This window comes from Panthera leo, chromosome B2, assembly GCF_018350215.1.
Source record: "Panthera leo isolate Ple1 chromosome B2, P.leo_Ple1_pat1.1, whole genome shotgun sequence".
NCBI lineage: Eukaryota > Metazoa > Chordata > Mammalia > Carnivora > Felidae > Panthera > Panthera leo.
Window position 1 is genome coordinate 15,484,972 of NC_056683.1, and position 24,498 is coordinate 15,509,469.

General features: G+C 48.0%; 1 protein-coding gene across 3 annotated transcripts in view; it reads right to left on the bottom strand.

Annotated features, from left to right (window-relative positions):
* The window catches only part of PHACTR1 (phosphatase and actin regulator 1), a 553,120-nt gene that overhangs the window by 41,747 nt on the left and 486,875 nt on the right, over positions 1 to 24,498 (bottom strand). For all 3 annotated transcript variants that reach the window (XM_042937880.1, XM_042937881.1, XM_042937879.1), the window contains 3 exons: positions 23,167 to 23,488; positions 5,062 to 5,309; positions 1,801 to 1,957 (listed from right to left, as the gene is read on the bottom strand). In XM_042937880.1, coding sequence (XP_042793814.1) covers positions 1,801 to 1,957; positions 5,062 to 5,309; positions 23,167 to 23,488 — 727 coding nt within the window. The remainder of the gene's footprint in view (positions 1 to 1,800; positions 1,958 to 5,061; positions 5,310 to 23,166; positions 23,489 to 24,498) is intronic.

The window sequence follows — 24,498 nt, forward strand, 5'->3', positions numbered from 1 at the left end:
ATTTCCCCCCTCACATGCCTGGGCTCTGCTTGTTCGGCAGCAAAGCCGGGGAAGTGGGAAGTGAGGAGAACAAATACAATAAAGGGCGCTGACCCTTGGCATGAGGGAGCTGCCCTTCGAGAAGATGGGCTGGGCTCAAGAAATGGCTCTTTCTTTCTTCCCCGAGTCCCACCAAGGGCCGGCCCTGTCTGTATTAGGTGTAAAACGAACAAGCTGGCTCAGGAAGCAGCCCACACCTATAGCCACCCATCCCACCCCCAGAAAGAGAAGCTGGTTATACCCTGGGAGTGGCACGGTCTCCAGGAGGGACGATAATAGGGAGGAGGCTCTGAGCAGTCGCTGAAGGAGGAGAATGAGGACAAGGGGTGAGAGCTGCGTGGACAGAAATGTCTGTTGCATGAAAGGAACAACGTTTAACGAGCCAACGATGGGACAGGCTCTCCGGGGCGCTGGAAGGAGCCGTCACCACAGTTTTCAGAGAGATGCGGATCACTAAACTCCGAACGGGTTACCGCATTCGATGAGCGTGTGCGAGAGGCAGGTGGTGACCGATTTGCATCCTAGGACTCTAAAGGCGGCAGAAGGGAGACCATATCGTCCATCAGTGTCCAATGAGTTACACAGCCCTGCACCAGTGAAACAGCATCCTCCAGACCGAAACCAAGTTGACCACGAGACAGGAGCTGCCCCGGAAGTAAAGAACTAAATCCGCTGGGAGGGGAGAATACCAGCACGCCGCTGGGTGACGGCTACGCCTCTGTTAGCTCTTTATACACCACTTTCCCCACTTGTATTTGAGGAGACCATGAAAGCTACCTGCCGGACTTGATGGGAGGAGAAAACGAAATAATAACAGATGACTGAGTGTGTACTGTGGGCCAGGGATGGGCCTGAAGGCTTTCCTTATGCTTCTGAATTCTTGCAACTCCCATTTTACCAATGCAGAAACACAGGCGGAGAGGAAAAGTGACTCACTCAAGGCGACTGTGCCAAGAGGCAGAGCACAGCCCAAACCCTGGGCACAGCGCCTCCTACAAGGGAAGGGGCTCCGTGTGCCAGCTCCTAGAACAGAGAGGCGGTGTCATGCACGTGGCCCAGAGGGGGCGCTCTGGAGCTATTCTGTGCAGCACCGCACACAGGGTAACTACAGGTGTCCACCCCTGGTGTGCTCCTCTGTAAAATGGGCACACAGATGCCCATTTCGTAGCGAGGCTCAAGGACTAAGTGACTCAATACGCGCAAAATGTGTAGGAGAAAAGCCAGGCCCATAATACACGCTCTGCTAGCGTTAGCTGATACATCAACATGCCCTAGGTTATAAACACACGCACGGGTGTTTAACACACAATTGTAACATGCTTGCTACACCTATGTCTGTAATAGCTGCAAATACGAGCCACTGCTCAGGTTAGCAACGAGGCCCGATTAACCTGTGGTCCCCTCTAGCTGCACAGCGTAGCAGAAAATGTATTTATCTGATTGCTTTGGGCCTCGCCAAGCCACAACCCCTACGGATGCAGGCGGTCCCGTCTTATTGGATGGTGGTGATTCTTCACGGCGGTTATTCGCCCCGGAAAGCTGCCGTTTCGGCTTCTGCCTGAACCTTTATTCAAGTCAAATTCCCAAGATCTGGTTGAGTCTTGAAGGGGAAGGGACTATAAAAGCAACCCTGGAAAAGTGGAAAGCTTTCCGCGGACCTTTCCGGCCGGCAGCTGTTCAAGGGGCACCCGGGCCTGACCTGGCGATGGAAACTGGATTCTACTCAAGGCCGCAGAGCTGACGGCCGGCGGGCTGACCTACCTCGTGAGCTTGCTGCCGATCTGCTGCCTCAACTCCAGTCTCTCTTCATCCGTCTGCCTGGGGAGGATGTTCTTCTCTTCCAGCTCCCGCTTGGAGGGCCTGTTGCTGAGTTTGATGGCTAAGGAGTCCTTCCTGCACACCTTCATGGCCAGGGAGGCTGCAGGAGGGAGAAGCGAGTCATTAATGCTGATGCAAACCTGCCTGTCCTCCTCTGCGAGGCTGGGCCTCAAGGTTAAAGGCAGGAAGGCCGACATAATGGGTTTAACACCCAGGGCGTGGCTAAGGCCTCATTCAAAGCGCTCATTGATAGAGTTCCCGAAAGCAGCAGGTTCCAGGTGCCTTGCAGGTGAGGAGCACAGGGGGAGCCTGTGATTGGGTCCCAGCTCCCCCAGGAACCCCCAGCGGGCAGGCAGCATCACAAAGGAGGGCTGGCGGGGCCTGGGGAGTACAAGAGAATGCAAGACAGAGTGGTCAGAGGCCCTGAGGAGCTGTGGGAGCTTCGAAGAGGAGAAGGGGCCAGTGTTGGCGGGACAGAGGTCACTTGGGGCCAGCAGTGGCTGGCGGCCCTCTGCAGGGGGGAAGCCTCCGAGATGATGGAGAAGCCAGGTAATCGCAGGAGACAGCTGGAGGGGACCCCGGGGTGTGTGAAGGAAAGTATAGTTGGGCAAAGTTGGCGGAGTTTGGGGCGAGAGTGGAGGCAAGATCATTCCAACAGGGAACATTCTGGGATTGAGCCGAGGAAGGGGCTTCCTTATGCCTGGAATGCATCTATGGTTCTCAACCAAGGGTGATTTTGCATCTCCCTACCCCCGCCAGGGACAGACTTGGCAAAGTCTAGAGATATTTTCCAGTTGTCAAAACTGGGGTCTTGGGGGGGGCGGTGGGAGGGTGCTCCTGGCATCTAGCGGGCAGAGGCCAGGGGTGCTGCTGAACATGCTACGATGCACAAGGTAACCCCCCCAGTGAAGAATGATCTGGTCCAATGTCAGCGGTGCCGAGGCTGAGAACCCGTGGTATAAATCGTTCAATTCTCCAGGCAGGAAACGGTGAGCAGAGGCTGGGAGCCACTCCCACTCAGGGGTCCCCTGGACTTTGGTGGCCCGTCTATGGTTCTCTCTCTTCGATGTTATTTCCACCACCTCATTGCTTGCTCACCAGGCCTCTTCTCAGCTCTCCAGTTCAGCTAGCTGTCTGAAGCCTGGTGTGCGTAAAGCCAACAGCGAGAGGCTGGGAAGTTCCATGTTTGGGGAGCGGAGGGGGGTTCCTTTAGATTTTATTTAATAGTGCTGGTCTTTCTTCCTCCACTGGTCTTTTTTTTTTTTTTTTTAACATTTATTCATTTTTAGGGGCATCTGGGTAGCTCAGTCGGTTGAGCATCTGACTTTGGCTCATGATCTCATGTTCGTGAGTTTGAGCCCCACGCTGGGCTCAGTACTGACAGCTCAGAGCCCGGAGCCCGCTTCAGTTTCTCTGTCTCTCTGTCTCTCTGTCTCTCTGTCTCTCTCTCTCTCTCTCTGACCCTCCCCTGCTCACACTCTGTCTCTCTTTCTCCCTCAAAATAAACATTCAAAAAAAAGAATTTTACCATTTCTTCATTTTTGAGAGACAGAGAGAGACAGAGCATGAGTAGGGGAGGGGCAGAAAGAGAGAGGGAGACACAGAATCTGAAACAGGCTCCAGGCTCTGAGCTGCCAGCACCGAGCCCGACACGGTGCTCGAACCCACCAACGGCGAGATCATGACCTGAGCCAGAGTCAGATGCTCAAATAACTGAGCCACCTAGGTGCCCTGGTCTTTTTTATTTTATTTTATTTTATGTTTATTTATTTTTGAGAGAGAGAGCATGAGCGGGGAAGGGGCAGAGAGAGAGGGGGACAGAGGAACCGAAGGGGGTTGTGCACGATCAGCACGGAGCCCATGGTGGGGCTCGAACTCAAAACAGTGAGATCATGACCTGAGCCAAAGTCAACTGCTCAAGCGACTGAGCCCCCACTGGACTTAGAATAAGGGCCTGGGAATGAGACCTAGCGGGCATCAAATCCTAGCACTGCCTCTTAGACAGATGTGAGGCTCTGGGCCAGTTCCTTTCCTCTCTTTATTCTTCCTTATCTGTGAAATGGGACAACAGTACCTATGCCACCGGGTGTTGTAAGATGCACATAAGAGAATAAGATTTTAGCATACTGGCAGGCACACGGTATATATTCAGTAAAAGGTTGCTATTATGGAACTTCATTAAAAAGTTGACCAAATAGGGATGCTTGGGTGGCTGAGTTGGCTAAGCACCTGACTCTCTCTTTTTAAAATTTTTTTAGTGTTTATTTATCTTTGAGACAGAGAGAGACAGAGCATGAGCAGGGGAGGCGCGGAGAGAGAAGGACACACAGAATCCAAAGCAGGCTCCAGGCTCCGAGCTGTCAGCAAAGAGCCCGACGTGGGGCTCGAACTCATGGACCATGAGATCATGACCTGAGCTGAAGTCAGACGCTTAACCGACTGAGCTACCCGGGGACCCCAAGCACCTGACTCTTGATATCGGCTCAGGTCATGATCTCACGGTTTGGGAGATCCAGCCCCACATCGGGCTCTGAGCTCGCAGCACAGAGCCTGCTCGGGATTCTCTCTCTCTCTCCCTCTCTCTCTTCCCCTCCCCTGCTTGCTTTCTGTCTCAAAATAAACAAACATGAAAAACTTACAAAAAAGAAAAAAAGCTGACCAAATAATCAGTGTGTACTCACTTAACTACAATTTACTATTCACGGCCAGAAGGACAGCTTTGGGGCTTTGCTTTTTTTTTTCCCTTGCTTTGCTTGGGTCTTGGCGCAGGTGAAGGCCTTAAATGAGAAATTTAAATTCAGGCCTTCTGGAACACTGAGGTACGTTTACAAATGAATTTGTTGCATACACAGTGGCTAGTATTTCTGAGTACTTTGTGGACTGGAACTGAGTTTCAGGGTCCCTCCCTCATTTTTTTTTTTTTTTTCCAGAAAGGGGGTCGGATCCCAAGGGAAGCAATCGGAAGAAGAAAAAGCCACCTAGGAGATAAGAAAGGGGCAGCGTGATGGTGCAAGTTTTGCAGCTATGAGGGTCCCTGGGGGACATTTACCCTTTCATCTTCCTCACTGAGCTGCCCTATGACCCCGGGCCAGTGGACGCCGGGATTGGAACCCGGAGCGGCGGGCAGCTCCCCCCATAAGCCCCGCCCTCCCTCCTCCCCCCTCCCCGCCCCGGGGAAGAGCTGGGGGGGGGGCAGGTACCCACTGGTATACAGAGAGCTGTCACCCTCCTCCTCCTCCTCCTCCTCTTCCTCTTCTCTTGTGTAGAGGCAGGAAGAGTCTTCGTAGTCGGATTCATGAGGCACGTTTTCTTTATTGTCATCACATTCAATCACGACGGTTGGCACTTGTCTTATTTCCGGAAGGCCCAGAGGTCCTGCTTTTGTGACGCCATCAGCGGAGTGCAAAGCAGAGCTGTGGTAAGAAGTGGAACAGGGGACCCGCTGCTCAGAGCTGTTCGAAGGCAAGAAGCAGAGAGACCATTACTTCTGGCGAACATGTCGCATAAATGCATCAGAACCTTTCTAAAACTCCGATGTCCCCGTCCTCAGGGACGAAGGGGCTGTCAGCACAGAGCCCGATGCGGGGCTCAAACCCATGAACCATGAGATCATGACCTGAGCTAAAGTCAGACACTCAACCAACTGAGCCACCCAGGTGTCCCAGGAGATTGAAATAATTTTGAATGTCATGGATGGAGACGTAGAGGAAGAGTAGAGGCCGGACCACGAGGCTGGAGATGCATGTGTGACCATCAGGGTCAACAGGTCCCTGGATGCCTTAGAGGGATTTCTCTCCCAAGGACAGTGTCAGACTCTCAGCAGCCACGGGTCATGTCAGTCTGGTTATTTCGTAGATCAGTTGTCCAGGGGACAATGAGGACGTTCTTGGCTTTACCTCTTAAATTGAACCCATTCAGATAAAATATATATTTTAATTAAAAATGGTTTGCTTCATTATGAAAACCATTTAAGTTTACTGTAGGCAAATTAGGAAGTGCATAGCAAAAATTAAAAAAAAAAATAGGGGCACCTGGGTAGCTCAGTCGGTTAAGCTTCCGACTTCAGCTCAGGTCATGCTCTCACGGCTTGTGAGTTTGAGCCCCGCGTCGGGCTCTGTGCTGATGGCTCGGAGCCTGGAGCCTGCTTCCGATTCTGTGTCTCCCCCTCTCTCTCTCTCTCTGCCCCTCCACCCACTCACACTCTTTCTCTCTCTGTCCTTTAAAAATAAATAAATGCTAAAAAAAATTTAAAAGACAGAAGGCTCCAAATTGTCTCAAGAGGATGAAGAAAGGAGAAAGATCATGCAAAGGTAGGTAAGAGATTCAGCCTCACGGCTAGGCTGTGATAAACAAGAGGCCGTGGTTTCTCCTCCTTCACAACAGGTGCAGGGGAGACTGAGGCCTCGAGGAGGACAGGACCGTAAGGAGGGCCCGCCGGCCACGGTGGCAGGTGCGAGGCATCAGGCCACCCACCTCGTGAAACAGGGACTGGTCATGGTGATCGGCGAGCACCTGTTGGGGGCCCTCGAGATACTTCTGAAGACCCCGCCTGGCCAATCACTTCATCTTGCTGAAGTATGCATCTAGCAGGTGATAGAATGTCTAATTTACCACAAGGATATACAAAGGATAAAAAAGGTGCCTCCCGGGGAAGCGAGGTGCATCCATCAGAAGGGTCTGATTCATAAATATCCACTGGCTGCCAGCGGTATGTGAGGAAAGGTGCTGGGTAGAAGACAAATACCCAGATAATCCCACACAGCGGGTCACTGGGGAGCCAAAGGGCAGCAAGAAAAAACAAAGGAGAGGAGAGTTAGCTGAGGGGAGGCTGGGAAGTTTGTTATGGGACCTCAGTCTGACGAGTCAAGATATACACATCCGAGTTCAAGTTTTGCCACTGACTGTCAAATCTTCACAATGGGCTAATTATTTAACCTCTCTGAGCCCCAGTCTCCTTGGGCAAAATTAGGTAAACCTATCCTAAGAGGAAGGTTCGTGCATGTGACGTGCCTGTAAACGAGGCCCTCTCCTGGTATTTAGAGAAATGGCCTTCCGAGTGGATTCAAAGTAACTCTCAGCTTCAGACTGTTCACACCGCTGTCAGGGCAACTTGCCAAAACCCCAGATCGCCTTGCTTCGCCCATTAGGACTCTGAATACCTGCCCCGTCCACAAAACCAATGCTCCAAGAGTGACACAAAGGGAAAATCCAGTTAACACCTTATGAGCTATACTAGTCAAGGCCAAGAACTAAATCAACGCAAACGGACCACCTGATTACATCTGGCCTCCACCCCTGGCGTTTGTGGGCAGGAAGGGGAACACCTAGCCGAACATCAGTCTTAGTAAAGGCTGGTTTTCTATAATAGAGTTGTCACTTAGCAGATCTGCTCCCAGGAAAAGTTCTCACTGTTAAAGGGAAGTGAAAACCATCAGCCTGGGAGCAATAGTTTAAACACAGCACGATGTGCAGGACCCTGCACAACTTGACCCATATTATTATTATTTTTTAAAATGTAATGTATTGTTAAGTTGGCTAACATACAGTGTGTAAAGCGTGCTCCTGGTTTTGGGGGTAGATTCCCGTGATTCATCACTTACATACAACACCCAGTGCTCATCCCAACGAGTGCTCTCCTCAATGCCCATCACCAATTTCCTCCATCCACTGCCCCCGCATCAACCCTCAGTTTGTTCCCTGTATTTAAGAGTCTCTTATGGTTTGCCTCTCTCCCTCTCTGTAACTATTTTTTTCCCCCTTCCCTTCCCCCATCGTCTTCGGTTAAGTTTCTCAAGCTCCACATATGAGTGAAAACATGCGATATCGGTCTTTCTCTGACTTATTTTACTCAGCATAATACCCTCCAGTTCCACCCACGTTGCGGCACATGGCACGATTTCATTCTTTCTCATTGCCGAGTAGCAGTCCATTGTATATATACACCACATCTTCTTTATCCATTCATCAGTTGATGGACATTTAGGCTCTTTCCATAGTTTGGCTACTGTTGAAAGCGTTGCTATAAACATTGGGGTGCACGTGCCCTATGCATCAGCACTCCTATATCCTCTGGACCCATATTATTAAACCCACCCTCGTTCCCTGTTCCCTGTCTCCATGTAACTTACCCCTCAGCCACATGCAACGACGTGTTACATGCTCTTGGCCTGGAATGTGCTCCCCTCCCACCTCCACGGGGTTAATTTTATGTAGCTTTTAATATCTGTGTCAGGCGATGCCTGAAGTGATGCCTATGTCTCCAGGGACTCCACTACTGCGAAAACTGTGATCATCTGTTTGCTTGCTGCCTCCCCTCCCCAGCCACGCTGTAGTCTCCTTGAAGGGCAGGCACTTTCATCAATGGCTTAACGACAAAAAGGGGGCATCCTCATCAAATATGTGGAAGAAGTGAGGAAGAGAAGGAAAGGAGGGAGTGGAAAAAGTGAACATTTACTGGTCGGGCTGTCCACTGTTCTAGAAACTTCCACATCTGGCATCTCATTTCATCTTTATAAAACTCGGCAGGAGAAGTGTCATTATCCTTGTTTTAGTAGGCAGGAAAGTGAGGCTCTGGGAGGGCAATTATAGGCCCGTGAGGACCCAGGTAGTACAGAAGGGGGTGGGAATTTGAACTCATCATGTTTTAGTACGCCGTACCTAAAAACTGAATTGGGATACTGGGAAGACTGTGAACTTAAAGACAAACCCCACTAACTGTACAGGTGCAAGGTGGAGGAAACGTGTACAAGATAGCATTACTTCTTTGGAAGTATTTTCAATCTTACTAACCAGGGTAGCGTTCTACCTTGACACAGTCAGGCCACCCTTGGGCACGGAGTTTAAAGGCTTCATCTTGGACGATGCATTGTAAGGGGTCAGGTTGGGAAAGGGACTCATCTGTTGACTCATCTGAGGACCTCATCACGCTGACTGCCTTGGCCTCTTTTGCCCCAAAAGGCAGAGGTGAGTAGTTGCAACAGAGCCTCAAATATTTACTATCTGAGCGATCAGAAAATGTTTTCTGAAATTTGTGTGGAACCACAAAAGGCCCCAAAGAGCCAAAGCAATCTTGAGAAAGCAGAACAAAGCTGGGGCGGGGGTGGGGGGATCATAATCCCAGATTTCAAGATATACTACAAAGCTGTATGGTACTGGCACAAAAACAGACATGCAGGTCAACAGAAAAGAACAGAGAACCCAGAAATAAACCCACACTTTAATGGTCATTCGTCTACAACAAAGGAGGCAAGACTATACAATGGAGAAAAGACCATCTCTTCAATAAATGCTGCTGGGCAAACTCGAGAGCCAAATGCAAAAGAATGAAACTGAATCACTTTCTTACAATACACACAAAAATAAACTGAAAATGGATTAAGGACCTAAATGTAAGACCTGAAACCATAAAAATCCTAGAAGTGAGCATAGGTAGGGCTCTCTTTGGCCTTAGCAACAACTTTCTGGATTTGTCTCCTCAAGCAAAGGAAACAAAAGCAAATTAAGCCATTGGGAATACACCAAAAGAAAAAGCGTTTGCACAGCACAGGAAACCATCAATAAAACAAGGCGACCTACTGGATGGGAAAAGATATGTGCAAATGACATATCCAACAAGGGGTTAATAACCAAAATATATAAAGAACTTCTACAACTCGATATCAAACAAACAAACCAATTAAAATATGGGCAAAGGGTCTGAACAGTTTTCCAAAGAAGACATCCGATGGCCAACAGACACCTGAAAAGATGATCAACATCATTTATCATCAGAGAAATGTAAATCGGAACCACAATGAGGTATCACCTTACACACGTCAGAACGGTGTGGCAAAAAATACAATACATGAAAGTAACCTAGGTGTCCCTCAATAGATGAATGGATAAAAAGGATGTGGTATATATGTCTATATAGAGAGACAGACATATATCTGTATCTCCACAATGGAATAATGCACCGCCATAAAAAAGAGTGAGATTTTTGCTGTTTGCAACAACATGGATAAACCTGGAGGGTATTATGCTAAGTGAAAGAAGTCAGGGAAAGACAAATACCATATGATTTCACCTATACGTGGAATCTAAAAACCAGAACGAATAAGCAGAAACAGACCCATGAATACAGAGGACACACTGGTGGCTGCCGGAGGGGAGATGGGTGGGGGGGATGGGCAAATGGGTGAAGGGGAGTGGGAGGTACAGGCTTCCAGTTATGGAAATGAAGAGGTCACAGGGATGAAAGGACCGCATGAGGAATACAGTCAATGGAAAAACAACAAGCTTTTCTGACCGCTGGCTTAAACCAACGTTTCCTAACCTCGATCACACCTACACTCACTTCGTGTGTGTGTGTGTGTGTGTGTGTGTGTGTGTGCGCGCGCCCGCCATATTTGAAGTCCATTTATACTATTTTATTTTTTTTATTTTAGAGACAGAGTGCACGTGAGCAGAAGAGGGGCAGAGAGAGAGAGAGAGAGAGGCAGAATCGTAAGGAGGCTTCATGTTCAGTGTGGAGTCTGATGCAGGGTTTGATTCCACGATCCTGGATCGTGACCTGAGCCGAAATCAAGAGTCTGATGCTCATCCGACTGAGCCACCCAGGTGCCCCTCTGTCTCTCCCCCAAATTAAAACATAAATAAAGAACACAAACGCCATTTCAGCCTCATCTTAAGCAACAGCTTTGTAACCACGGGTTTTATGTGCTAATTATTATGTGTGTTTGTAACTTAGGTTAAACTAAATACGCGACTGTTAAAAACTTTTAGAGAAAAGTTGTCCTACACTCAACTGATGTGCTACCAGGAATGCATATCTCACATTTTAGCTGAATAATGGCCTAGACCAGATTTTCTCGGCATCGGCACGACTCCCATTCAGGCCAGACAGACAACTCCTTGTGGTGAGGGTCACTGCAGGGGGCTTAGCAGCGTCCCTGGTCTCTACCCAGTAGATACCAGTGGCACCTTCTCCAGGTGTGGCAACCGAAAATATCACCTGACATTGCCAAAAGTCCCTGGGGACCAACTGGGGACCCGGTCAAACTCCTGGAGGAAAAAGCTGACTCATGTAATAACATCCCTTCTAGACCATTCACGGCAAAACTCCTTGGGATGGAGCACTGAGTTTGCTTGGCATTCAGACGGATCTCGTTGCCTGTGGTTTGTGTTCATGGTTCCTCTCCCCAGTTAGCTGCCTGGGAACTAAAACCACAGGTAAACATAAGGCCTCTCATCCCCGCCTCCCGAATGGAACCTTCTTTTACCGTTACCATACTACTGCACACAAAGAGGGTAACAGTTGACATTTTAACAGCTCACCCTGTGCCACATACTGGTTCAGGCAAGCCTCGCAACAACCCTGTTGGGTAGGTACTACTGTTATCCCCCCGTTTTAGAGAGGAAAAGTGAGGCACACGGCCAAGGTCACAGCTGCAGTGGTGCAAGCGTTACCGATCTCAGGCAGTAAGACAGCAGAACCTTACCCCTTACTGACGTCACCGTACCGCTGCCCAGGCAGAAGCGGAAGTCCTGCTATGGCTTTGAACCTTTCCCTGCTTCCAGAACCTTCCCCTCCCCACCATCTCTAGGGCTGCCAGACAGGTCTGATCGGGTACTTCTCCCACTGGAGACTTCTGAAGGGTGTCACTGTCACCGTGATAAAGTCCACCCCCTGTGGCCTGGACTAGGGGGACGCCTCATGAGATGGTCCTATGCTTCCTTTCTCTGTTACTATTCTTCACCCCAGAGCCAGCCACACTGGGCTGCTTGCTGCTTCCCAAGCACACTGGGAGCCTTCCTGCCTCCTCTCTGTTCCTGCCATTGCTCAGGCTCCGAACTATCCCCTCGGAGTGTGGCCTGGGGCATCCCCCTCCCTTCGGGATAGCTCATGTGCCATTGCTTTTGAGCAACCTTTTCTGACTTTTCTAATAGAAACCAGGCCCTTCTCCCTGCTTCCAGGCCCTGAGCCCACCTCTGAGAGAGCACTGGTCACCTTACGTTGTGATTACGTGTCTACGCATCTACCCCCTGCCCCACCGACCGTGAGCATCGCTGATGGAGGCGGGTTATTAATTATCTTTATCCCCCAGCCCCGTTTTTGTGCATGCTTTTGGAACTGATGGGAAAGTCAGGCAAATATTTGAACTGAAGTCTCCTGGAATCACAGTAGGATGCATTGTATCTATGATTTAATTCATAAAATAACGATCCCCGTGACCTTTAGAGCCTTGCCGTCGTAGGGAAAATATCCTTGTGGAAGGAGAATTAAGGTTTTGGAAACCGTGATCGAGAGAGTGTTTCCCTAAGAAAATAATCTGAGACGAGGCAAAGAGATCTAGGCAAGGAAGAATGTCATGGTACCCACGTGCCTTCCACCTTGGGACTATGTGAGCACAGAACATGTGTAAGAAAGAGTTAAGGTCATTATGTTTTCTAATAAATTTTTTTAATTATAAATTATAAATCATAAATGAGAGACGGGGTGTGAGCAGGGGAGGGGCAGAGAGAGAAGGAAACACAGAATCCGAAGCAGGCTCTAGGCTCTGTGCTGTCAGCACAGAGCCTGAAGCAGGGCTCAAACCCACGAACCGCAAGATCATGACCTGAGCTGAAGTCGGACGCTCAACCGACTGAGCCACCCAGCTCATTTCCCATTTTATACTCACGTTTTCCAATTTTATACTCATAGCCCATCAGGTCACTTCCATTAAGACTGTCCAGAGTTAGACTGTCTTGTAAGGTAAGGTAGTTGGGCTAGACGAAATCTAGGTGGTTTCTTCTTCTATGACATTCTATAATGAATTTAAATAAACACCAAAGGCCCTAAATTATTCTCCACGGATGGGGAAAAAGAGGAGATTCTCTTTCCCCTTCACGTAGCTCCAAATGTTGTAATTTTCTCAGCAAATGTCTTAGGGATGAACATGCAATGATATTTACGACACATCGGACAGCTGTGCCATTTTGACTATTTCCATTCTACGCATTAAATATAGCAGGGGCTCCACGGCTCAGGATGAAGGAGCAGGGAGCATCCTGCCAAACAATGACAATAGCTAACACAAATAGTCCTTTAAGGGCCCTAGAAAAGTGCTTTGCAAATGTTCATCATCTCATTTAATTTGCACAAAACACTGCAAAGTTAGGAAGGGTACTGTTATGATCTTACGGACGAGGGCATTACGTTTCTCAGAAAACAAGTGATCACGTGGTTGTGATCACGGCAGGGACATAAACGTGGGTTTATGTCCTGAGCCTGTGCCCTCGGCATCACCCATGCCGTCTTGTCCCAGAGAACCCTTGAGGCCGACGATTTTCTTGTACACGTACGTGCTGTGAAATGCCGTCTGCACCCCAAATTCCAGAAAACACACTGGGAAACATAATTTTCCACCCATCAAAAAGCAAGGGTAAGAGATCCTCACAGAACCCAACTACTCTCTTGCTAGGAATTTTGCTTTGAAGAGCCCCAAGGCTATTATGGAACACAGACACAGGTCTGAATTCTGGACTCAGGCAGCATAATAGTTTCAGGGTGATCAGGTGTTCAGGCAGAAGAGGACGCAAGAGAGAGAATAACTGGGAGGCTGAATAATCCAGCCTTGGATAATGGAGTGCTGTCACTAGAAAGGGGGAATGCAGTGGGTGTCTTGTGGCCACATTAATGCCTATATCACTGAGGGTAGAAAGGCCTCACCATCATCTCGTCCCACTTCCCTGCCTTATTTTTCTTCAGTGCCCCCTCCCTGCTTTAAGCACATTATGTTTTCATCGGTCTCCTCCACTGAAACGTAAGCCCACAAGGATGCAGACGCTGTTTTGCCTTCGTTGGCCAAAAATGGTATCTTCCCTCAAGGAAAAAAAAAAAATGAACCAACAGGAGAGTATAAAGAAAAATTTACCTCAAACGGGATGCCTACTGCTTTCAACACACTGAAAACAGAAAACTTCTAAAAGCTTGAGAGCAAAAGGGCAGTCCTACATCAGAAAAAGCATGCGTTTCCAACTCTCTGCTCCTTCGTCGTGTCCCCACGATACATCGCAGAAGTGAAAAGTTTTATTTGCTCACTCAGTCCTATCTCCAAGAAGAATAACACTGATCGAGTCTTTGGAAAATCCGACTCCCCCTTTCGACTCTTATTAAGCCAAGTAGGAAACACACAGATTGAGATTACAAAGGCATCCCTCAGATTTCCATCCACCTCCCCTCCGCCATTTTCCTATCATTTAAATAGTCACATGTTTCTAAGAAATCCTTGGACTTTGAAAATTAAGAGCCTGTCTTAATGGTAAGGGAGAAACAGCTTTTTTTTTTAATAATTCATAAAGAAATGCATGTCAAAACCTCTACAAGAATTCAGGGTCATGACCACAGTTGGCCTCTTGACAAGAAAGCTTCATAATCATCGCTTTACCTCCATCACGTGGTTAACGGGCAGAGGCACAGAAGGACACTGGGCCTCATCCATGCGTCGGGGGATTATCAAACACCTTTGATACTCTTTTAGGAAAATGGGGACAGGTTTTGAAATTAAAAACCGTCTATTTTAAATCCTAATCTTCCTTGAAAATACTTGGGGACCATTTTATCATCCCTTACTGAAGGAAAACGTGTAATAAGGAGAGACCGCTTTCTGGCATCGGATTTCAGACGCAACGCTTCGTTAAAGTTTTTAAGACGGAGTTAATCTCCTCGAAGGACAGAGAAAATTGATTATCTACAAATGTAACACTGAAAGTGAAATGAGACTTCCTGAGGAAGAGCTTCTGAGTTCTGGTGCCCACGAGTTACAAAGAGAGTCTTCGGAGGGGAGAGAGAACGGTTTTCTTCCTGGAGACCAAAAACGTGTGAGAAATTCGGGTACAAGTTGCAGCGCCCGAGGCTGAAGAGTGACAGAAATAACCACTGAAATCCAAGAAAATCGTTAATCGGCTTCATTTTAGGCAAGCAGGCACGCTTTGTGTGTTTGATCGTGGCCTTCTAAGATAAGAAACTCAACATCAGAGCTTTGTTTTTTGTGGGTTTTTTTTTTTTTTTTTGGTGGGACTTTAGTCAGCAGGAAACTATGCCGTTCTATATATAGACTAGGGTCTGAGCCTTCCCGAGTGGAGAATGTGTTTGGAGCCTCTTTCTCCCCAGCAGTGGTGATGAATTTAATTTCATTCATTCACAACCCTTTCTCTGCCCTTTACGAGGACCAGGGACCCACATTTCTGAAATCCTGTCTGGGCTGGGTGTCAGAAAAGAAAACCCTAAGGCACACACAATCTGACCCGCAGCCCACCCTTCCCAGCATCCTCCGGTCCTGATGGAGGAGCCAAACAGTGGTGGCTTTCTCACACGACTTTGTCCGCAGACACCAGCAGGAGTCTTGGGTCACGCTTGGCTGGATGCCAGGAGGGTAGGACGTGCAGTGAGGAGGCCTATGCTTGAGACCCGGCTGGGCCACTCACCAGGGTCTCACACACCAGGCTTGGTTCCTCATCAGCTGAATGGAGAAACCTGTTTGCTTTCTCAGAGGATAATGCTGGTGTGGTGAGCTTCCTATCGGTCAATGCTGGGGGTGGCGGTTTTAACTAGGGCTATACTTAAACCCTGGCCATTTTTCATCAACCAGTCATTATGGATATTGCCCATGAATTTATCAAAACACTTCCTTTAGCGTTTTTGTATTTTTTGCCTGAAAAATCTTCCCGGACAACGGTTTCTGAGAAGACCAAAGAATCAACAGTCATGCATCGGGCAAGAGCAGGGTTTCTGCTGACACACACGTAGGAATTCAGGAGCAGATTCTCTTTTGAAAATATACTTCCCTTTTTTTATCCTCTTAAGACTTCAAAAGATGCCAGTGGTTTGTGCGGTCTCATTAACCTTCCTTTTAAGCAGTCTGCTCCTCACCTCGAAGCTCAAGATCGGTCTTGCTCCCAGTGACCTCACCTTGCACTGAAATCACGTCACGCCCCCGCTTAGAATGAGAGTTAAATTATAAAACGCTGCCGACGTGCCACCACTTGAAGATAAATGTATGCTTCACAAAGATATGACCTAAAGTAAGAGGCTGACGATACCGGTGTTGAGGTCAGGGACAAATACTGTCATCAATACGAGGAGGAGAGTCCTTTCCCGGAAACGCATTTCTTTAAAAACGTACGTTGTTTCATATGTGACGAACAAAACGCTGAACTTCTTCAAACCAGTGTTACTTTATAAGCAAATGACATTTAGGTGCTCAGTTTCGTCCTTGCCAGGGCACCAATGTACATCTGCTTACCATCACAGAACACTCTGATTTGTAGACGGAAGCGTTATTAACACAAGCCAATGCGGTAATTAGACTGTTATGGCCACAAAAAAAACCCCTTGGAAATCATCCAGTTCAGGACCATGAATTATTCTTTAGAATTCCCTGTGACCCTGAAGGTCACATGAAAAAAAAGTACTTGTCACCATGGAATGGATTTATCCTAGGACTATGAATCAACTGTGCCCTTTGAAAGTTCTCTAATTCTGGAATAATGGGATTCGAAAGATCGAAGGAATCTTGGGGGCGGGGGCTACTGATTTCATTTGCTTCTGTCCAAAGTTGAAGTTATTTCTTTTTTTTTTTAATATTCTTGACAGGTAGTAACTTAATCCCCAGCTAATATATAAATATAAAAATGGGGACATTACAAGCAAGCACACTAAACTAGTCATATACCTACACTTATCAATATTATTATTTTAAAGGAAAGGCCACAGATGTTATTGTGTGACTACCACAATGCTTGGCATGTGGTACTCAAGAAGCATTGCTGAGAGTTCAACATGGTTCTGGAAGCCTTTCGGCATCTGGTTGACCATCACTGGTCTGGACTTGCTCATACAGCCATATTCCCAGAAACATTCACATTAGAGCAAACAACCTACTTCAATCTATCTAACATGAGGTTATGGAGTGGGACAGGTCCTGAGCAGAGATCAGGAGAGAAGATGACCATCTACAAACCAAGGAGACAGAGGCCTCAGGAGAAACCAGCCCTGTGACACTTTGATCTTGGACTTCCAGCCTCCAGAGCTGCAAGCACAGAAACTCCTGTTGTTTAAGTGCCCTAGTCTGCGGTCCCTTGTGATGGCCGTCCTCGAAAACGAATTCAGTCATGATCTGATTTTTGAAAAAAAAATTTTTCATGTTTATTTTTGAGAGAGAGAGAGAGAAAGACAGAGTGCGAGTGGGGGGTGGGCGGAGAGAGAGGGAGACACAGAATCCCAAGCAGGGCTCCAGGCTCCGAGCTGTCAGCACACAGCCCGATGTGGAGCTCGAACCCACGAACTGTGAGACTGTGACCTGAGCCGAAGTCGGACACTTAACCGACTGGGCCACCCAGGCCGCCCCATGTCGTGATCTGATTTTTGTTACACATTGTCTGTCTGACTGAAGGGGAAGGAATGGAAACAGGAGACCAGGAGGGAGGGACAGTGGAAGTTAGGCCACTGGGTAGCAGGAGCAGGTACAAAGTGGCTCTCAGTATAGACCTGATAGGATTTGCAGACCCATCAGACATGAAATACAAGATAAAGAAGGGCGTTAAGGGTGACGTCCAGATTTCTGGCCTGAGCAATTGGAAGTATGAATTTTCCTTTTCCTTAATTAAGCAGGAATCCTTTAAAGTGTATTCCTTTAAGGGGTGCCTGGGTGGCTCAGTCGGTTAAGCGTCTGACTTCAGCTCAAGTCATGATCTCTCGGTTCGTGGGTTCGAGCCCCACGTCAGGCTCTGTGCTGACAGCTCGGAGCCTGGAGCCTGCTTCGGATTCTGTGTCTCCCCCTCTCTCTGCCCTTCCCCTGCTTGTGCTCTGTGTCCCTCTCTCTCAAAAATAAACATTACAAAAATTTTTTTAAAGTTTACTTATTTTGAGAGAGAGACTGCATGGGAAGGGTAGAAGAGAGGGAGGGATGGAAGGAGGGAGAGGGAGGGGGAGGGGGAGGGGGAGGGGGAGGGGGAGGGGGAGGGAGGGAGAGAGAGAGAGAGAGAGAGAGAGAGACAGAGAGAGAGAGACAGAGAATCCTAAACAGGCTCTGCACCATCAGTGTGGAGCCTGATGTGGGACTCGAACTCCCGAACTGTGAGGTCATGACCTGAGCTGAAATCAAGAGTTGGCCACCTAACCAACTAAGCCACCCAGGCGCCCCTCCCATTGTCATTTTACTAATAGGGAAGCCAGAGGACAAGGAACCGATGAACTGAATTAAGATGAGAAAATTAGTGGCTGATTACGATTTTAGGTCTGAATTCCAGGATTTATGTCAACTAGATCACGGAGCGTACTGCAGATATTAAAAACTACATGATACCTGGAATGATAAAACATCACTTGCAAAAAAGATACGAATCATCAGGAAAGGAAACGAAGACCACGTGATTTCAGGAAACCGACAAAAACAAAATCTCCAACAAGACTGGATCAAACCGATTTGCAATGTGCCTTTTAGGGGCCACTGAAGGGTGACTTTCCATGGAATCTGGTGTAACATTCACTACTGCCCTTGGACACTTTCAGGGCGTGCCATGCAGCAAGACAACTGATTGGATGGACTAAGCCCCTCGTTCTCCATAAATAACGAGGTTGCTGGTGGTGTTATTTTCCCTGGTTTACGGATGAGGAATCCAAGGCAAAAAGAAAAGGTGTCAGGCTGAAATCCCAGCAGTTTACGATTTTGGATCCTAGACGCTTACCGTGATGCGGGGGCGGCCTCCAGCTTGGCCACGCAGGTGAGGGCAGCCCCGTGACCTCGGATAAACACGGCCCTCTTCAAGTTTGCTTCAACTTAGTCTCTAGTTCCTTCCCTCCTCCTGTACCCCTCCCCCCCCCCAGAACGGGTGAGCCAATGCTGTGAGCAACCAACCCCGTGCCACATTTTTGTGTCATTGAGCAAGTTCAGGTTAGAGTAACGAGTAAGAACAGATTTGGAACGGATTGAGAATATTCTTGGGAGACCACGAACAAGACGATAAAGGGTCTAGAAGCCATCTCAATAAATGATTATTATAATGAGCTAGGGATTATTCGTGCGGAGGAGAGAAGCCCTTAATAAAGTCAGTGGTAGCCACCTTCAAAGCTTGGGAAGGTTTTCACAGGCAGGGAAAGAAAACTGAGGGGGTATAAGTTATGAGAAGTAAAGCTTTTGACCTAATGTAAGAAATAACTTTGTAATAATCGCACCTTCTTGACAACGGGGTGGGCTATCTTGGGACCCAGGGAGGTTCCTGTTCTCACGGGGAGTAGAGGACAGGTGGTCAGGAACACTGCAGTAGCCAGTGGGCTGGCTGCCTGGATGCTTTTTATGGTCCTTTTCAATGATAACATGACAATTTATTCAGATTTATGGCCCAAAGTCTGGCATGAATGCTGCTTAATTCTTCATTCGATTTTCGCATTACTTATAGTGTTCCGTCAGGATCGGGCCACAGGTCTGCACCAATGCCGTACACGTGACATCCCATGAGACCCCGGGTCTTTGCAGGTGGCACGCACTTTGCATAAGTGCTCAGTAATGTGTCTTCCTTCTTTCAGTGTTTTTTGGGATCACTGGAAATTAGCAAGAGAAGGGCAAAATAACTCTTCCTTTCTGTGTTAAATTTGGTCAGAACAAGAATGAAATCATGTTGACAGGCAACCAGGAGAAGTTTTAGGCAGTAAAAAAGAAGGGCAACATCACCAGAGAGAACGGCGGATCCCGCACTAAACTAAAAGGTGGCCTGTGACTTCAATGCTTCAGATCCTTCCAGGACTCCTGGATGCTCAGAAAAATCCCTCCATCTTTTAAAAAAAATTTATTACATTTATTTATTTATTTTGAGAGACAGCGCAAGTTGGGGAGGAACAGAGAGAGAGGGAGAGAAAGAGAATCCCAAGCAGGCTCCGCACTGATTAGCACAGAGCCCACTGAGGGCTCAAACCCACGAACTGTGAGATCGTGACCTGAGCCAAAATCAAGAGTCGGATGCTCAACCAACCGAGCCACCCAGGTGCCTCCAAAATCTCTCCACCTTTATTTGTTTCGGTGGTAGGCTTCTCTTTCTCTGGAGGGTGATCTTGTTAGAGTGATATATACATGAATTCCCTATGTCCTGGCTGGTCTATCAGAACAACCCTGTGTCTTGACCGAAGACAGGAAGGGAGTGAGACAGGAAGTAATAAGAGTCTGAGGGTAGCACGGAGCACAGGGGGCTGCCTTGGTCGTGCTGTTCCCTTTCCTACCCGTGTCCATATTATATTGTGATATTATGGAACAGAACAAATCTGTTTTCTTTGATTCATTTCAGTAAAGAACCTGACCTGGTTTGGGTCCAAAAGACCTATCCATTGGTCTACACTCAACTGAAACGTTCTGCAAACATGCGCAGAAATGACTGAAGAACAGCGTGTCACTTGGTTAGTACTTTCCATGGAAACTCTTAAAATGGCATCCTTCGAGTAGAGACGTGTTGAGCAACTAACATGCTGTCCTGAGTTCCTGCGAGAATCTCTTTCAATTGATTCAAGTTCCTACGAGATACAAAGACTTACTGGATATACAGTCGGCGTGGGGATCGGGAATTATGTTGAGTATTAGCCGTCTCCAGGAAAACAGCTGTCCTATTGCGGAAAGAGGTCTGGATTTGCATTAGGAAGAGCCAGGCTGGGGGACGTGTCCCCTCGATTCACTACCTGGGATGGTGCTTTTCAAAACATCTGTGAGGAAGGACCAGTTCTGTTGGCCGGTTGGTTGGGATATTTCTATTTTCAATCTATCACAAAATGATGCTTTTGTAAAACATAATAGAAAATACATAAAAAATGAAACCCTTTCCTATTATCATACTCAACAGACATAAAATCATTGTCCAATCACTAGGAAAGTGTCTAAAAGCTTGCTCTCAGTTTCTGTACCTATAGGGTTGCAGATGGCCAACAAGCAATCTGTGGACCACTCTTCCGAGAAGCTGGCATTGGGGAGCTCACTTAGCCTGCCTTAGTTTCTCTACTAACCCAGCCTCCCTAGCTGATGTGAGGATTAAGATAATAGTCTATCAAAGGCGAAAAAGTGCCATCCAAATTTGAAATGACTACCTTCCTTATTAACAATAACAGTAGTTGGAAAGGATGGTAAGGGGCCAAAGCAATCTTTTTTCAGTGAGGGTGGATATTAATATACCATCAAGTCAGAATTCCCAGCAACGGCTACTTCCTCTGGAATCAATTAGGACCCAAACCCAGAATACATGGCTGAGAGTCTGGACACTAGATCAGAAAGCTCCTGACCAGGTTCATCTTGCCTCTGGTTCTCTGGTGGCCAGCGGGCCCTCCAGACTACAATTCTCCCATCTGTAGGACCCAGCTAACAGCTGTCACTGCTCTGGGACAGATACAGACGGTCCTGAACTCAGACACCTTCTGCACAGCGGAGTGCAACACTTTCTTCCTGTGATGCTAGGGAATTAGGTCAAGCAACATGCCTTGGAATCACACTGGGAAATCTGGCAGAAGTGGGGTGGTATTTGAACACACACACAGACACACACACACTCTCTTTCTCTCTCTCTCTCTCTCTCTCTTTCTCTCTCTCTCTCTCTCTCTCTCACACACACACACACACACACACACACACACACACACACACACACACAATTCAGAACGAGTCCTTCAGATTCTCTTCGCAGATCTCCCAGCAAGGTAACTAGAGGAGGATTCTGGAGAAGGAGGGGGCTGCATCAGGTGTGGCTAAACATTAACGGCTCAGTAATCAGACTACAGCACCCCGCTTCCTTCATCAGCAAAAACAAGCACGTGCCTTTCTACCTCTCCTCGCCCCCTACTTCTCCGCTGCTGTCCTGCTGGCTCTCATCCTTTCTTATTTTATATTCAGATCATCTTTCTCCATCATAAAAATAATATACACAAGATAAAAAATTAGCAGTACAGAAATATATGAAATAGAAAAATAAAAGAATTTCTCTCCTTCTCCCCATCTGAGGGATAGCCACTATTTTTTTTTTAATTTCTTTAATGTTTACTTATTTTTTTTTAATTTTTTTTAACGTTTATTTATTTTTGAGACAGAGAGAGACAGAGCATGAACGGGGGAGGGGCAGAGAGAGAGGGAGACACAGAACCGGAAGCAGGCTCCAGGCTCCGAGCCATCAGCCCAGAGCCCGACGCGGGGCTCGAACTCACGGAACGTGAGACCGTGACCTGAGCTGAAGTCGGACGCCCAACCGACTGAGCCACCCAGGCGCCCCTAATGTTTATTTATTTTTGAGAGAGAGAGAGAGAGAGAGAGAGAGAGAGCGAGCACGAGTGGGGGAGGGGCAGAGACAGAGAGGGAGGCACAGAATCCGAAACAGGCTCCAGGCTCTAAGCTGTCAGCACAGAGCCTCACGTGGTACTTGAACTCACGAACCTTGAGATCATGACCTGAGCAGAAGTCGGACGCGTAACCGACTGAGCCACCCAGGTGCCCTCCACTATTAATAACTGTATGTATATGTTTTCACGAAATGTTGTTATAGAAGCATATGTGTTATATATAAAACACATATATGTTACTCTTTATATATATTTATGTACTTACATATACTCACATATAAATACATATATCAATATATTTATATTTAAAACTTACATTAAATATATATTTTATATAATATATAATTTATTACAAACATAAATGTTTAATATGTATTATATATCTACGTATTTATATATTTACACATATGCTATTTACACAGTATGTATGTGGATACATCTGTTACTTTTTCTTTTTTTTTTTTCAGAGAGAGCAGGGAGAGGGGCGGGGGGGGGGAGAGAGAGAGAGAGAGGGAGAGGGAGAGAGAGAGAGAGAGAGAGAGGGAGAGAGAGACAGAGACAGACAGAGAGAGAGAGAGAGAGAGAGAGAGAGAGAGAGAGAATCCCAAGCAGGCTCCACACTGTCAGCACAGAGTCCAACGTGGGGCTCGATCTTACAACCCTGGGATCATGACCCGAGCCGAAATCAAGAGTCAGATGCTCAACCGACTGAGCCATCCAGATGTCCCACTTCTCCTTTCAGATAAATGTGACTGTTCTATAGTTTGGCAACAGGTGACATTTTTTTTTTTCTTCCATACTTCCCTTGACATTCGGTTTTTGGTCTGGTTTTACTTTCAAACTCCCCCCCGCCCCCCGCCCCCCACCCCAAGTGAGAATGAGCCCTTACCCTGGTCTTGATGTTCCTCAGTCATGGTCAGATCCCCGACCACCTTACCCGGCCACGCCCACCCCCCCTGCCCCCCCTCCCGTCCCCCGCCAGTTACCTTTCCAGCCTCTGCATGGTCATGGCCAGCGTTTTGTTCAGCTCCTCTATCATCCTGCAGCCGGAGGGGTGCATGGGGAGGGAGCCGGTGGTGGAGGGCAGGTGCGGCCCGAGGCTGCCGTACTGCAGCTGGTGCTGGATCTGGGACGGCAGGACCGTGTGGTGGTGCTGGGCCCCGCTCTGCTGGCCGCTCTTCTGGGCCGCGTAGGACGCCAGGGAGAGGTCTGGCCCCCCTACAGGCATACAGATCATGACTTTCTTTGGAGGTAGCGGAGGGGACAGTTTCACTGGCAGACAAGGCAATTTCACAGGGGCGCCAGGATCTGCAGCACAAGGAGGGCGAGAGGCACACGTGAGTTCTGGGGGGGGTGGGGCGGAAGAGACCTAGAACACCACTCGTACCCACCTTGGGACTGTGGGCACGGACGCGGGCCCCCACTGAAGACACCAGCAGGGTTGGTGCCCCCACCACGCACCCACCCGCTCTGGTTTCCCGCCTCGAGGGAGCTCAGGGACCCAGGGATTAGCCGTGTGGGTCACACGGCCATCAGGCTAAGTATTAGGCTCACCAGCAGCAGGAAGGGGAAGTGAATGCGCTCTATGTGATCACAGAAACCCCTGGAACTTTAACCAGACCTGCTCTAGGAAATGCCGTGGTGTCTACAATTTTACCACTGTCACGTGAACATAATCCTTTTCAGCCGGCACTTTCTTTTTAATTCTTCTTCTTCTTCTTCTTCTTCAATTTACACCTTACATCCAAGTTGATTAGCATAGAGTGAAGCAATGATTTCAGGAGTAGATTCCTTAGTGCCCCTTGCCCATTTAGCCCATCCCCCCTCCCACCACCCCTCCCGCAACCCTCTGTTTGTTCTCTGTATTTAAGGGTCTCCTGTGTTTTGTCCCCCTCCCTGTTTTGATATTAGTTTTGCTTCCCTTCCCTTATGTTCATCTGTTTTATCTCTTCAAGTCCTCCTAGGAGTGAAGTCATAGGGTATTTGTCTTTCTCTGACCAATTTCGCTTAGCATACTATCCTCTAGTTCCATCCACGTAGTTGCAAATTCACTTTCTAACAGGCATGGGACTAGAAGCCAGCCCTAGGTTCAAGTCCATTAATGGCATGTCCCTCCACAAGCGGCATCAGTACTGCTAGCCTTAATTCCCTCATCTGGAACCTGGGGATGATGCTTTAGGAGGATTCGTGGTCCTAGGGCTCAGGTGCCCCCACGGGGAGGCAAGGCTTCCACGGTCTGTGGGCTATTTAGCTCATCTCTTCACCTCCACACTTGACCTCCATGAAGTCTGAGCATGGTGGCTGGGCTCGTTGGCCCA